Raw genomic sequence first — 12,996 nt, forward strand, 5'->3', positions numbered from 1 at the left:
TTAATCACCATGGTGGGCGAGAAGGATCGACTCGCCCAGGCAGTGAGGAGCTGCATCGATGCCCGGGATCTCTTGCGCGGGAGAGAAGCCCACGCCGCTATCATCCACAGCCGCCACAGCTCCAACACCTTCCTCGCCAATCTCCTCGTCCTCATGTATGGACGCTGCAATCGCCCAGCGGAGGCATTCCAAGTTTTCGAGTCCACTCAGCAACGCAATTCTTATTCCTGGAACATCTTGCTCCAGTCATTCTCAGAGAACCGAGACCTGGTTTCCGCCACTGCCACATTCTTTAGAATGCCACACCACGACACAGTCGTGTGGAACGCTTTGCTCTCAGCAAATGCCCAAGCAAGGCATCTTGAGGAAGCCGAAAAACTCTTCAACGTTTTGCTTGAGAAAGGCCAAAGGTCCATATCAGATCATATCACTAGCTCTAAATCCAGTGCCCTAACAACTTATGGCAATTATTCGTATGACAGTCTAGATTGTTACAATGAGCGTTCTTGGAACACTATGATCTCAGCATATGCCCAGTCTGGCCATTTTGATCGTGCTAAAAGCTTGTTCGATGAGATGCCACGCGGACGTGGCTTAGTGACGTGGAATATCATACTCTTTGGCTACGCACGAGAGGGACAGCTGGCTGGTGCCCGCGCCACGTTCCACAAGATGCCTCTCGTGAGCATAGTGACGTGGACGAGCCTCATGTCGGGACTGGCCGCCAACGGTCAGCTGGACGAGGCCAAGCAGGAGTTTGACTCCATGCCAGAGAGAAACGTAGTGACGTGGACGGCTCTCTTTCAAGCGCTTGCTGACGCGGCTAGCCACCTCAGCACAGCCAGGCTTGTCTTTGCAAAAATGCCGCAGCAACACACGGTGACGTGGAATGCCCTCTTCCACGCCCTTGTCCGCGATGGCAGCCTCGCCGACGGCAAGGAGGCGTTTGATGCGATGCCCGAGAGGGACGTGATTGCTAAGACCCTGATGATCGCGGCCTACTCGCAAGCCGGGATGATCCAGCAAGCAAAGCTGGTCTTCGATTCCATCCAGCGCGACGAGCACGACATGCTCTCGCAAACCGAGATGATCAAATGCTACGTCCAGCACGGGCTTCTCGAGGAGGCTCAAAACATCATGGATTCGATGCAGCATTTGGACGTTGTGATCCAGACTTTGATGATCGCTGCATATGCCGAGAGAGGGCATTTTCTGGAATCGAGAAAACTCGTCGACTCGATGGAGTTCAGGGACATTCTAGCTTGGAACATCATGGTCACTGGATACGCTCGCCACGAGAAGCTTGTCGAGGCCAGAGATCTCTTCCAGAAAATGCCAGCCACAGATCTTATAGCCTGGAACGCCATGATCGCAGTGAATGCCCAAAAGGGGCATCTGGACGAAGCGCGTTGGATCTTCAACATAATGCCTGCTCGCGACACCATCTCCTGGAACGCAATGCTCACTGGCTACAGCGTCGACAGGGAGAGGGCGATGGGCTTCTTCCAGATCATGAGCCACGAAGGCTGGGAGATCGACGAGGTCGCAGCCACGATCGTCCTGGCAGCGCGCAGCCACTTGGGAATGGTGGAGGAGAGCCGGACCTTCTTCCTGTCCATGGCGAGCGACTATGGAATCGAGGCGACGAGGGAGCAGTACCGATGCATGGTGGACGCTCTCGGTCGATCGGGCCGGCTTGACGACGCACAGGAGCTCGTAGAAACGATGCCTTTTCTTCCCGAGGCCGTCTCGTGGAAGACGATGCTCAGCGCTTGCAAGCTCCACCGCGAGGCCGAGCTCGCAGCTCGAGCAGCCGAGAAGGTATCGGAGCTAGAGCCGGGGAATTCAGCACCTTACATGATGCTCGCCAGCATCGTCTCGTAGCAACTTTCTTTCCCTTGCAAAGAATCAAAACTTACAGATGGATTGGAGAGCTTCCCGAAAGAATGGATGATGGATCAAGGCGCCGTGTTGATCTTGTGCGTGACGATGATGTGGAGCAAGAACTCGTTCCACGTATCGACGGGTCCAGGCATGCACCAGTGGAGACAGTCCTGCGCCGCCACCTTGCCGCTGGGATCTTTGCTTCGAAACGATCCCGGGTGCCCGTCTGCCCGGTACTCAAACACCCGAGTCACGTCCATGAGCACCAGCCTGGCTCCTCCTCCGCTCGCGTTCCTCTTCGCCTCCGCGAACGCCTCGAGTTGGATCCGCCTCATCTCGCTCGTGAAGACGCTGCTGCCAATCCGTTTCACCTCGTTGTCCGTGAGAGGCTTCGTGATCCCCGTGCACGACCCCCCCGTGTTCCACGACCCCCCGATGTAGTGATCCGGCGAGAACGTCCGAAAAACCGTGAGTCCCTTGTAGCTCCGGCTGGCGGCGATGGCGGTGAGGGCCGTGGTCATGGACGCTGCGAAGGCTTCGCTGGTGGTCATGGTGGCGTTCGGCCTGTGCCACCCCTGAGTTCCCACCACCTGGCCACCCCGCATGAACGCCGACTTCTTCACGAACCAGTGGCCGGACGAGATGACGAGCACGTCCGCGCTGGGAAGGAAGTCCATGAAGTTGGCGTCGGGTTGATCGATGTGAACTCTCGTTGCGTTCTTCACCGAGGCGTCGCCGGGCGTGGATTTCACCAGCCATGACGACCAGATCCGGACGATGGTCACCTTGCTCGAGCGGAAAAACCAGCGTTGCATCCTCTTATTGCCTTTGTTCACGGGGTTCTCCACCTGGTGTGGTGATCGAAGCTCACAGTTAGTCTGCGATCGAGAGAAAGAGAGAAAAAAAAAAGAAAAAACCATCTAGCATCTACTACTTCGATCAGGAAAAAGAGTAGCTACATTGATCGCGATCGAGACTGGCTATCTAGGAGAGCAAGCAAATGAGAACTAGCTAGATCAATCCAGGAAAGCGAGAAGCAAGAAGAGCTAGAACGATCCTCTTACCTGCATTAGGATACACATGAGCGATTCCATCTGGTTCCTGGCCACGGAATCGCCCACGAATCCCAGGACCTTGCCTCGCATGATGCGCAAGAACTCGGTGGCGTTGAAGCGCGCAAGGTCGCAGCCATCGGGTACCCATCTCCAAGACTCGTAATCTCTGTCCGGCCTTCCATTCCCTTGACAGTTCTGTGCCTGCGAAAGAATGGGGCACGCATCGTTGCGGTACAGGGGACCGCGCGGATCCGGCGTCCACTTGCCTGTGTAGAGATCGCACACTCGCGCCTCGCGATCGATGGAATCCCCTCCTCCTCCTCCTCTTCCTCCTCCTCCTCCTCGAGCTGGCACCGAAATATTTTGAGCAAGATTTGGCACCGATCGGCTACCTGGATCGCTCGGCGGCGCGGCGGTGGAGAGATTCCCAGGCGATTGAGCGATCGGCGCGTAGGGATGGATGAGGAGGAGCTCCAGCGGCGGTGAGAATCCCAGTCCCAGGTTTGGGATCGTGAGAGCTGCCAAGAAGACGAGCGCGGCGGCGAGGAGGACGCAGATTGACGATGGCAGGAGGCCGGAGAAAGGGAGGAGGAGAAACCTTTTGGCGGAATCCTTCATCGCTCACGCAGTAGCTCTTCCCATTTTGGCTGGAGCAATGAAATAGAGCCAAGAACAAAGCCCCCCCGTTAAACGGGAAATTTCGAAAGCGCTACCTAGGGTTTCTCGCCGGGGATGGTGCCGCTGGAGCTCAAGGTCGCTGGATTCGTGCGGCGGCGCCGGGTGATCCAGGTGGAGCCGCTATGCGAGGTGAGTGGCCGATCGATTGATCCAATCGATCTGATTGATGAGCGGGATTTCTACTAGATCGGTGTGTTGCGGAGATTGGTGAGCCAGGAGCTTGGCCTAGTGGAGGATTCTCAAGTGAATCGACTGAAGCTCGTGTTTAGAGGCAAGGCTCTCGGTGCTGCTGATGATTACTCCACTGTCGACATTCGAGCTGGAGGTGAGACTATGGAGAATTTTTAACTCTTGTTCTTCTTTCTTGAGTGGAATTCATCGGTTTTTTTTTCTTCTTCTTCTTCCTTTTAGACTCGTTGCTGGTGCTTCTTCCACCCAAGGCGCCTTCGGTGCACTCGCAGAGCAAAAACGAAGACGAGGATGATGACTTGGTACGAGAGCTTTTCTTGTTTTTTTTTTCTTTGAGCAATCTTCTTGTTGGTTTTAAGTGTGTTTTGTGTGTGTCCAGAGATTCAAGCTTCCCGCGACCGCATCCCCGCTCCAGAGAAGACTCGTACAGTTCTTGAAGCACAACCTCAAGTTTCCAGGTAGCTTGTCCTTTTTTATCATACATCAAGCGTGAGCATGGACACTGGTGTGATTGTTTTTCTGAGCAGACTTCGTGCTGATGATCATCTTCTCTTTTGGTTTCAGAAGATGGATGATGGTCCTGCTCTGGCTCATCGTCGCTGGCTACGCCATTTCGTGGGACTTGGGCCATCTCTACGTAAGAAACAGTGCTGTTTTGTGTGTTCTTTACTACTAACACCACTGTCGCAGATAATCGCAACGATCTTTTGTCTCATCGTTTGGAATCTGGGAAAGCGGCAAGAGGGCGAAATCAGGTACGAAGACTTCTTCCATTCCATTCCAGATCACAAGGATACGTGCCGTGCAGTGCCTACTCAATCTTCAACGATGATTTTCACGAGATTCCGGGAACTTTCAATGCCGAGAGACTTGACCGCCATCTCAGAGCCGGGATGTATTGAAACAGCTCCAAGATCTTCCTTTCCAGACATAGCGCACTGAAAAATTCTAAGTTCCTTCTTTCCATTTGTTTCAGCTGAATGGAGCTTCCATGGTTTTTCTTCTTCTTCTCTCTCTTTCTATCTCTCTTTTCTCTCGTCCCTCTCTTTGATTCCTATGCTCCACTAAAAAGCTGTACATAATAGAGTGAGTCTATACAAATTTCCCAACCGGGCTTGCCTGTCCCGCCAAAAAGACAATCCCTTGAAAACTCTGTATGTTGTCGCTCCTTGATCGCTCGTCGCTGGGCAGCTTACTCGCGACAAAGTTGCAAAGCCACCGGTGGCGATGAGCTCTCAACTCCGTATCTTGCCAGGAGCTGGATAAGTTTGTCTCTAGACAAAGGCTGCCACGGCAAAAGTAAGAGCATCAGCACTCCTGTCTGTCCACGAGCATTTACGTTTCCTTCCATACCTTTGTTTGAAACTCATTCACCCCGGCTTCGAAAAAGAGCTCCTTGTCCGACTGCAAAGCATTGCCAGTTAAGGCCACGATTGGAGTCTTCACACCCATCATCCTCAGAGCTCTAGTTGCCTGCCAGGAACTTACGTTAACATACTTTGGAGAGAAAGGAAAACTCAGTTCTAAGAGCTCTTACCTCGTGTCCGTCCATGACGGGCATTTCCTTGTCCATCAACACCAGATCGTAGGACTTGCCCTGCCTGTGCAGGTCGACAGCAATCTGGCCGTTCTCTGCCTCGTCGCATTGGAGATTGAGGTTCTGAAGAACCTTCCGCAAGATAATCTGTAGATGATGGTAAGTAAAATGCGCACGGATATAGCCAAAGACGAGACTTACTCTGTTTATCCGCGTGTCTTCCACTAGCAGCACCTTTCTCCTGCACTGAGAGGCGTCTTGTTGCAGCACAGCACCCGGCGAACACTTGAGTTGGGCGTCAAGGTCACTGAGGCGTTCCAACTTTCGCTTCTCTTTGCTTACGGAGTCTGTAGACCTCATGTTATAGAAGATCCCAGAGGCCGGGACTGACGAGTTCGTGCGCTTTTGTATCGGAACCAGCTGAAATGGAGCGGAGAAGAAGAACGTACTTCCTTGGTCCCGCGAGCGTACCCCGATCTGACCACCAATCTGTTCGATGAAGCGTTTCGCAACACTCAAGCCCAGGCCGGAAACACCAGCTTTCTGGACCCAAGGAGACGATATGAAAGAGTCTGCTTCGAAGAGTCTGTCTTGGTCATCTAAGGAAATTCCTGTCCGAGCACCAGACTTTCAAGTCAGAACAAAACAAACCATCGCGATCGTGAAGAAAGAAACGTTACCTGCGCCAGAGTCATTGACGGCAATAAAGAGCTCCAGGGACTTGTGCTCTAACTCGTCGGTCTCAAAGCCTTTGGAGTTTGAGACCGGGACCCCGTCGAGCTCTTGACACTTGATCTCCAGGTCGAGCTTTCCCCCGGTAGGCGTGAACTTGACGGCATTACTGAGAAAATTGCCTGCTTGCGCAGAGCGTGAGTGAGAGTCAGACGTGGAAGAGTTTGATTACCTAGCGTCTGTACAGTCCGGTGCTTGTCACCGACAATGTTGTGGGACTTCAAAATCTTGCTGGCGACCGGATCGATATCAATGTTGAGAGATATTTGTTTCTGCTCGAGCAAATCTTTCAAACCCCACGCCAGGAACTTCACCACCGCCAGTAAGTCGAACACATCTCGGTGAAGCTCAATGCGCCCCTCCTCCCAGTTTCCTGTGGATGACCGATCATTCGTTAGTTATGTCGAGAACAATCATAAGTAAAAGTCGAGACTCGAGTCGAGACATGGACACCTTACCCATATCAGTAACATCATCAAGCACGTTTGTCATTGTCTCGGCGCAGTCTAGCATTAGTTGCACCAAGTCTAGCTCCCCGGAACTGGAGTCATCCCCGGACGCTGAAGCACGCATGTGACCCAATCCCAGGACGATCGCATTGAAAGGGACTGCACGGAGAAGCCAAAGGTACGTCAGAAAATCACGAAATAGTTCTCGCACCATCTATACGGAAGAGCGAAAGAAAAAGAAACTTCTAGCCTAGCAACGAACTCACCTCTTATGTTATGGAACACATAAGCCATGAATTGTTGCTTGGCACGATGAGCTCGCTGGGCCAGCTGCTGCTCCTCCTCCTCTTGCTTGTCCTGGCTCACTACTCTACACCCGGAACACTGCCCTTGCACGCAAATCTCCCTGGAACTCGGCGGATCGCAGCGAACAAATCTCGTCCAAATCGCCAGTGACACCATCGCTGCCGGGACGGCCCAAACCAGTACCGCGGCCGGCGTCAAGTACCACACGAGCAAGATGGCCGACGATAAAAGCAGTGCCAAAGTCACGACTAGCTTGTCCAGCCCTGTCCCTGTCCCCGACCCTGGCAGCGCCGTGTGAGACGATCCCAATTTCTCCGAGTGCGTGGACTCGATGAGGAGCTCCTCGAGGCGAGATCTCTTGTGTGACGTCTTGAATCTGTGCTTGAGCTGCTGCGCGCTGGACGCGAGCAATGCATGAGGCGACGAGGAGCTGCTCGTCGTGCTAGTGGTGGACGCGACCAGGAATTCATCCTTTTGGTTGCTACCGCTAAATGCCCTGGATACCTCCTTGAAGAGCTTCCCTGTCTCCACGGCCGGACTCGGCGATCCCTCCTGCATTACACCCGCCCCGGCCAGATTATGGATCGCTCCTCCTCCTCCCTGCTCCAATTCCAATCCTAGACGATTGCTGCTCCGATAATCCACCAGGCTCGACAGAACATCATCGGCGATGGAGAGGAGAGCTCCAATGCTCCGCGCGAGCATTGCGTCACGCATCACAGGCAGCTTCTTCCGCTTCGATCCCGCCCTTGCTGCCGCTTCCCATGCCAGAAAATCTCCGCGATTTCGCCCAAATCCACATACCTCTTTCCGTGCCGCCGATCGAGCCGCGCCGCGACTGCCGCGAGCGCCGCGCGATTGACGACCTGGCGGATGGATGGATCGATCGATGGAATCCTTGACGCCGTGGATGAGGAGCTGTCGACGCGACGCGAGGGAGAAGAGAAGAAAGAATGAACAAACAAACGAATGAATGCCAAAGCAAAGCCATCACACTGACTGATTAGACTGACGTATTCTGTCCGGTAAACGCTCCTCTGACACGTGTCGTGACCGCAGCCGTCGGTCGTCGGTTTGGCTCTGTCAGATTGACGAGCCCCCAGGATGGAGATATGATTCGCTGAAATTTCCATGGTTTTTAAATTATTTGCTGGGCGCTATAAAATCTTTGGCGGATTTGCTGAGGTCCCGGCGCCGGCAAACAACCTCCGGCGAGATCCTGGCGAATCTCGTCCACCACGACTGGGTAAAAACACGGTTTCTTACCGCGCGGTCAAAAGTGAAAAGCCGGGAGTTACATTGATTGATTTTCGCCTGGCTTCAAACACTAGGCAGGTACCTAAGCTGTATGATCGGAAACGAGAAGCTTAGAAAAATTTAGATGTCTAGTTTGGTCCGCCACCTTTTGTTGCGCAAAGATTTTGCCTTTTCGCTTTTGTTTTTTCAAAGATTTGGGATATGGTTGTGCGTGGCGGAAATTAGAGAGCTGGTCAATGTGGCCCAAGCATAACAATACAAAACCCATTTGACCCCACTTTCGTCACGAAGAATCCATACAAAAATCACGGCTGCGGAGTGTCTCTTCTCGACTCGCTCCAATTGTTGCGCATGAGCATGACCTTGGCACTGTTGGAAAGATTTGCGCAGAGATCTTGGCATATGATCATGATCCCGGCGCCAAACAAATCTCTCTCTTCTCTACTTTACAAATATGGAGATTGGGGGGATATTCGCCAAATTGGTATTCAATCTGGATTTGACATTGTGTTTGTCAAGTGTTCCTCACTCCTCCCGTTTGCGCCAGCCGGCACCCACGAAACAAGAAAACTAAACGATTCCGGATCTCCCCTCCAGCGAAGCCAAGGATTCCCGGGCGGGGAATATGCCCTGGTCCGTGGTCAAAGGTAAAAAACGCACGGGTGGTGTGGTAATTTTGGTAAATCTTTCTTAAATTTGGCGTCGCCACAGGCCCTAGGTGGATTTGCAAGCTTTCTAGGAAGTTGGCGCCACCAAATTGTCGCCGCTGTTTTACCACGCCCGGTATTTTTCACCGCGGTTTTTACCACGGCTCCAGCCCGCGAATAAGCGCTCTAGAGGAGACAATGGACGGACAAAGTGTTTTGGCGGTGCGATATGATTCGATGCTCTCTATCAAATCTTTTGTTGGAAAACCAGCACCCACATTTACAACATTTGTATGATTTTTATGTGTATAATGCACACAAGGTTGGTGGCACATCCAAAGATTGTCTCGAATCGCGGCGAGCGAAAACCACGCCCCCAATGCTCTTTTGGTGGCGCCACCGTTGCCCTAATTAGTTCCTGTCTTTCTGGGCCTCGTCCGTACGCCGCCGCGTCGTGACGTGTACGGCCCCCCCCCCCCCCCGTTCCAACGAGGCGGCTCATTCTCTTCTTCCTCGCCGATGGAACAGTGCGCGGCTTCTTGCGACTCGCGACTTAGGGTTTCTCGGTGGGCACGGCAGGTAATCAATGTCTCGCTCGCCAGCCCGCGCGCATTGCATGGATCCACCCATCACTTTCTCTTGGCTTGTTCGCAGCTGCATTTCCACTCGGCACGCTTGATCTTCCGGCCTGGATCTTGTTTCCCTCGGCGATCTCCTCGAGCCTGTGACTGGGATCAAATGCGTTGTGTCGCTCTTGAGGATTAGGAATTCCATCCAGAGGGGGAAGGAATGAGCTACCGGAGAACTCGCGTTGGGAAGTATGAGCTGGGACGGACACTTGGAGAAGGTACTTTTGCCAAGGTCAAGTACGCCAGGAACTTGGAGACGAACGAGAGCGTCGCGATTAAGATCTTGGACAAGGAGAAGATTTTGAAGCACAAGATGGTCGATCAGGTAAAGCAGAAATGGTCGAGCTCGCTTTCATTGCTGGTCATCTTGACGAACTTTACAGATCAAACGCGAAATTTCTACAATGAAGCTGGTGAGACATCCCAACGTCATTCAGCTGTTTGAGGTAAGTAAGCTTATATTTCAACCATTTCCCAAAGCTCTCTTCTTTTTTGGTGGTGAGACTTTCCTTTACAGGTTATAGGCAGCAAGACCAAGATTTATATGGTTATGGAATATGTCACAGGTGGAGAAATGTTTGACAAGATCGTAAGGCATCTGACAGTTTTTCATTAAAGAATGACATAGATTTCTTTTTATTTCTTTTTCGTCCAGGCGCGAGAGGGAAAGCAAGATGAACGTAAAGCCCGAATATATTTCCAGCAACTGATCGATGCTGTGGATTATTGTCACAGCAGGGGTGTCTGCCACCGTGACTTAAAGGTGATTCTCGAAAGAAACGAACTGATATTTGTAGAGCTCTCGACTTAGAAGCGTTTGTTTTGGCAGCCAGAGAACTTGCTATTGGATTCAGATGGAAACTTGAAAATCTCAGACTTCGGTCTAAGTGCCCTTCCTCAACAGTGCCGAGTTAAGTTCACCATAAGAGAACTCGCTCATTAAATTAGTGAATGATTTTACAGTCGGATGGCCTTCTTCATACAACGTGTGGAACGCCAAACTACGTAGCTCCCGAGGTAACTGCGTTGCTTGTTGTTTTAGCTTGTGTGAACTTATCGTTCTACAGGTCATCAGTGACAAAGGCTACGACGGTTTCAAAGCCGATATCTGGTCTTGCGGAATTGTTTTGTATGTCCTCTTGGCTGGATACTTGCCATTTGACGAGCCTAATCTGGTGGCACTGTACAAGAAGGTATGAAAACATCTGTTTGGTTGTTTTTCCTGTTCAGCTGACATGAATTAAATGCGAATTAGATGCATCGCGCAGATTTTACATTTCCGCATTGGTTTTCAAGGGGCTCCCGAAAGCTTGTACAAAAGATACTGGATCCAAATCCGAAATCAGTAAGAATTAAATTGGCATCGTTGATGTAGTAACCTTTGCTTGTGCTTGTCTCTCTCTCTCCCTTTTCCGAATTTGTGCGTCAGCGCATATCCATCTCCAGAATAATGGACAATGAGTGGTTTCAAGTCGAACACAAACCAATGACACTTGGAAAGGAACAAAGTCCCAACCTTGACGACATTGATGCGGTGTTTAATGGTTCTGAGGTAGGACGGCGTGTCTGGCCAATTGACATGAAAGAGAACTGAAATTTTCTTGCAGGCTCATCTTGTGGCGGAGAAAGAGGAGCCACAACCAGTCACCATGAATGCTTTTGAGATCATATCGATGTCGCGAGGATTCAACTTGTCAGGCCTTTTCGAGCATCGTGTAAGTATCCTCAAGCATTTATCTTTCCTCTCTATAGAGATGCTCACGATCGAGTAACTTGTTGTAGGAGGTGGAACGCGAGTCACGGTTCACATCGAAACATCCTGCGAAAGAGATTGTGAGAACAATAGAAGAAACTGCGAGACCGCTGGGCTTCAATATCCAGAAGAGGAACTACAAGGTATAGTTCTACAAGGATTGCATGAGTTGGACAAGCACTTTCCTTCAGATGACGCTGCAAGGGTCAAAGCGAGGTAGGAAAGGTCATCTTTCGGTGTGCACGGAGGTAAAGCGTTTTGGTTCTCTTTCTCTCGTACAAAAGCTCTGCTCTCAGGTCTTCGAAGTTGCACCGTCTTTTTACGTGGTGGAGCTACGGAAATCTGGTGGCGATACACTCGAGTATCACAAGGCAATTGTTTGACTCTTCTTTATTTCTCTTCCTCGCAATCAACATTAACAATATGCTGTCGCTGCGCAGTTCCACCAGTCGTTCACAACGGGACTCAAAGACATCATCTGGAAAGATCAGACGTAAACCTTCGTAAGCAACTTTCTCCTTTTCTTTTTGGTTTGAAACTATACAAGCTTGCCAGGCAGGAACCATCCCAGTCTAAATTACAACTTACATCCCGTGCTACGGAAGGCTATCAAAGAGAGACCCCTCCAAGCCTTCCGAGTAAATGGCTCGGACTCCAGGAGAAAGAGATAGAGGTACTTAAGTGCTTGATTTTGGATTACTAAACAATTGGAATCTCTCCAGACGAGACGAGCAGTACGAGAGAGCGAGAGAGAAGCAAGACTCAGACCCAAGGCTTGAATTGAAGCAAGGCCGCGGCGAGAAAAGCAAGGACATCGCTTCAGTGGACACAGAGGTATTACTCCCTTTTCAGATGCCTCCTAGAAACAAAGAATAGTTTTTCCATCTCTTCTATCAGTTTTCTTCTCTTTTTTTTCCTCGGCCTCTCTCTCTCCTCTCTCTCTCTCTCTCTCCCATTCATGCGTTGTCGCGTCTCATGCATTTGTTTGTACGTAGCACGTAGGTATATTTCTTCCTTTTCTTTCTCGTACTCTTTTCTTCGACTATTTTTCCGTTTTTTTTTTTTTTGGCTTCATGGTGGAGCTACGGCTCTGCCACACGGAAGCATACGTCTTGTGGTTTGGATTTTGTCTCGGCGCTTTTCCTCCCTCTGTGTGATTTGCTTTGCTTCCACTCTGGGAAGGAAGAAAGTGAGCTGTGACTGGGCTGTATGAGAGCGTGAATTAACGAATCCAGGACATGATCGACAGGACCAAGTTGTGGATTCAACCAAAGGAATCTGCGACAATCCCAAATCTTGCGCTGCAGGATGAGATCACCCAAGCGCTGAGCACGATGATGCGATGAATGAGATCATGTGTCTGTGCTGCTTTGCTTGATTGCTAGCTTGCGTCTTGGCTCGCTTGGTCGCTTGTCTTGGCTTGCGGCTATGGAGGATGTATGCTTCCTCGTAAATCTGGTGGCACGATCGATTATATGTTTTGGATCAAGTCAGAGCATCAGCCACCACGTTGTTTCGCTGGAGGAAAAACTAAAGTTTCTATCACCTTGCCTATGAATCAAGGAGTTGAGTGGTCACACCCGTGAAGAAAGAAAGCGAATATCGAATAATATAGGTAGCTTTGGTTGAAATAAAGGAATCTCTCGGCTTTTGTTGAGAGAAAAAAGAATCTTCCGCTCTCTCGCTCTCTCTTTCTTGCTTTTTTTTTCTCTTTCTCTCTCTCTCTCTCTCTCGGCTTTTGTTGAGAGAAAAAGGAATCTTCCGCTCTCTCTTTCTTGCTTTTTTTTTCTTCCTCTCTCTCTCTCTCTCTTTGTTTTGCCGCGTTCGCTCGCCCGGATCATAGACTAGGTAGGGCGGGTGGTGGCAGAAATTTCAAAGTC

General features: G+C 50.9%; 5 protein-coding genes across 5 annotated transcripts; 3 read left to right on the forward strand and 2 right to left on the reverse strand.

Annotated features, from left to right (window-relative positions):
• Positions 1-9: 9 nt before the first annotated feature.
• LOC112343250 (pentatricopeptide repeat-containing protein At1g09410, mitochondrial-like) lies at positions 10-1,884 on the forward strand. The gene has a single exon (XM_024666395.1). It carries the CDS (start codon positions 10-12, stop codon positions 1,882-1,884), a length of 1,875 nt encoding a protein of 624 aa, XP_024522163.1.
• LOC9630543 (protein YLS7) lies at positions 1,882-3,657 on the reverse strand. Its single transcript, XM_002992687.2, has 2 exons — positions 2,949-3,657; positions 1,882-2,732 (listed from the first exon to the last, which is right to left on the reverse strand). Exons 1-2 carry the CDS (start codon positions 3,555-3,557, stop codon positions 1,959-1,961), a joined length of 1,383 nt encoding a protein of 460 aa, XP_002992733.2. The 5' UTR covers positions 3,558-3,657; the 3' UTR covers positions 1,882-1,958.
• Positions 3,623-4,926, forward strand: LOC9630567. The gene is made up of 7 exons (XM_002992663.2): positions 3,623-3,746; positions 3,804-3,942; positions 4,029-4,108; positions 4,186-4,264; positions 4,334-4,443; positions 4,497-4,561; positions 4,615-4,926. The coding sequence occupies exons 1-7, from the start codon at positions 3,672-3,674 to the stop codon at positions 4,706-4,708; spliced, it is 642 nt and encodes a 213-aa protein (XP_002992709.1). The 5' UTR covers positions 3,623-3,671; the 3' UTR covers positions 4,709-4,926.
• Positions 4,749-7,791, reverse strand: LOC9630544 (sensor histidine kinase GacS). Its single transcript, XM_002992688.2, has 8 exons — positions 6,791-7,791; positions 6,534-6,683; positions 6,248-6,448; positions 6,024-6,197; positions 5,545-5,954; positions 5,344-5,490; positions 5,160-5,279; positions 4,749-5,091 (listed from the first exon to the last, which is right to left on the reverse strand). The coding sequence occupies exons 1-8, from the start codon at positions 7,545-7,547 to the stop codon at positions 4,999-5,001; spliced, it is 2,052 nt and encodes a 683-aa protein (XP_002992734.2). The 5' UTR covers positions 7,548-7,791; the 3' UTR covers positions 4,749-4,998.
• Positions 7,792-9,323: 1,532 nt separating this feature from the next.
• On the forward strand, positions 9,324-12,805 carry LOC9630568 (CBL-interacting protein kinase 23). Its single transcript, XM_024666377.1, has 16 exons — positions 9,324-9,688; positions 9,747-9,809; positions 9,881-9,952; positions 10,019-10,126; positions 10,193-10,273; positions 10,327-10,380; positions 10,431-10,556; positions 10,619-10,708; positions 10,793-10,915; positions 10,971-11,078; positions 11,146-11,259; positions 11,308-11,364; positions 11,413-11,487; positions 11,557-11,619; positions 11,672-11,789; positions 11,839-12,805. Exons 1-14 carry the CDS (start codon positions 9,524-9,526, stop codon positions 11,611-11,613), a joined length of 1,293 nt encoding a protein of 430 aa, XP_024522145.1. The 5' UTR covers positions 9,324-9,523; the 3' UTR covers positions 11,614-11,619; positions 11,672-11,789; positions 11,839-12,805.
• The last annotated feature ends 191 nt before the right edge of the window (positions 12,806-12,996 follow it).

The sequence above is a fragment of the Selaginella moellendorffii genome, unplaced genomic scaffold (genome assembly GCF_000143415.4).
Source record: "Selaginella moellendorffii unplaced genomic scaffold, v1.0 SELMOscaffold_140, whole genome shotgun sequence".
Taxonomy (NCBI): Eukaryota; Viridiplantae; Streptophyta; class Lycopodiopsida; order Selaginellales; family Selaginellaceae; genus Selaginella; species Selaginella moellendorffii.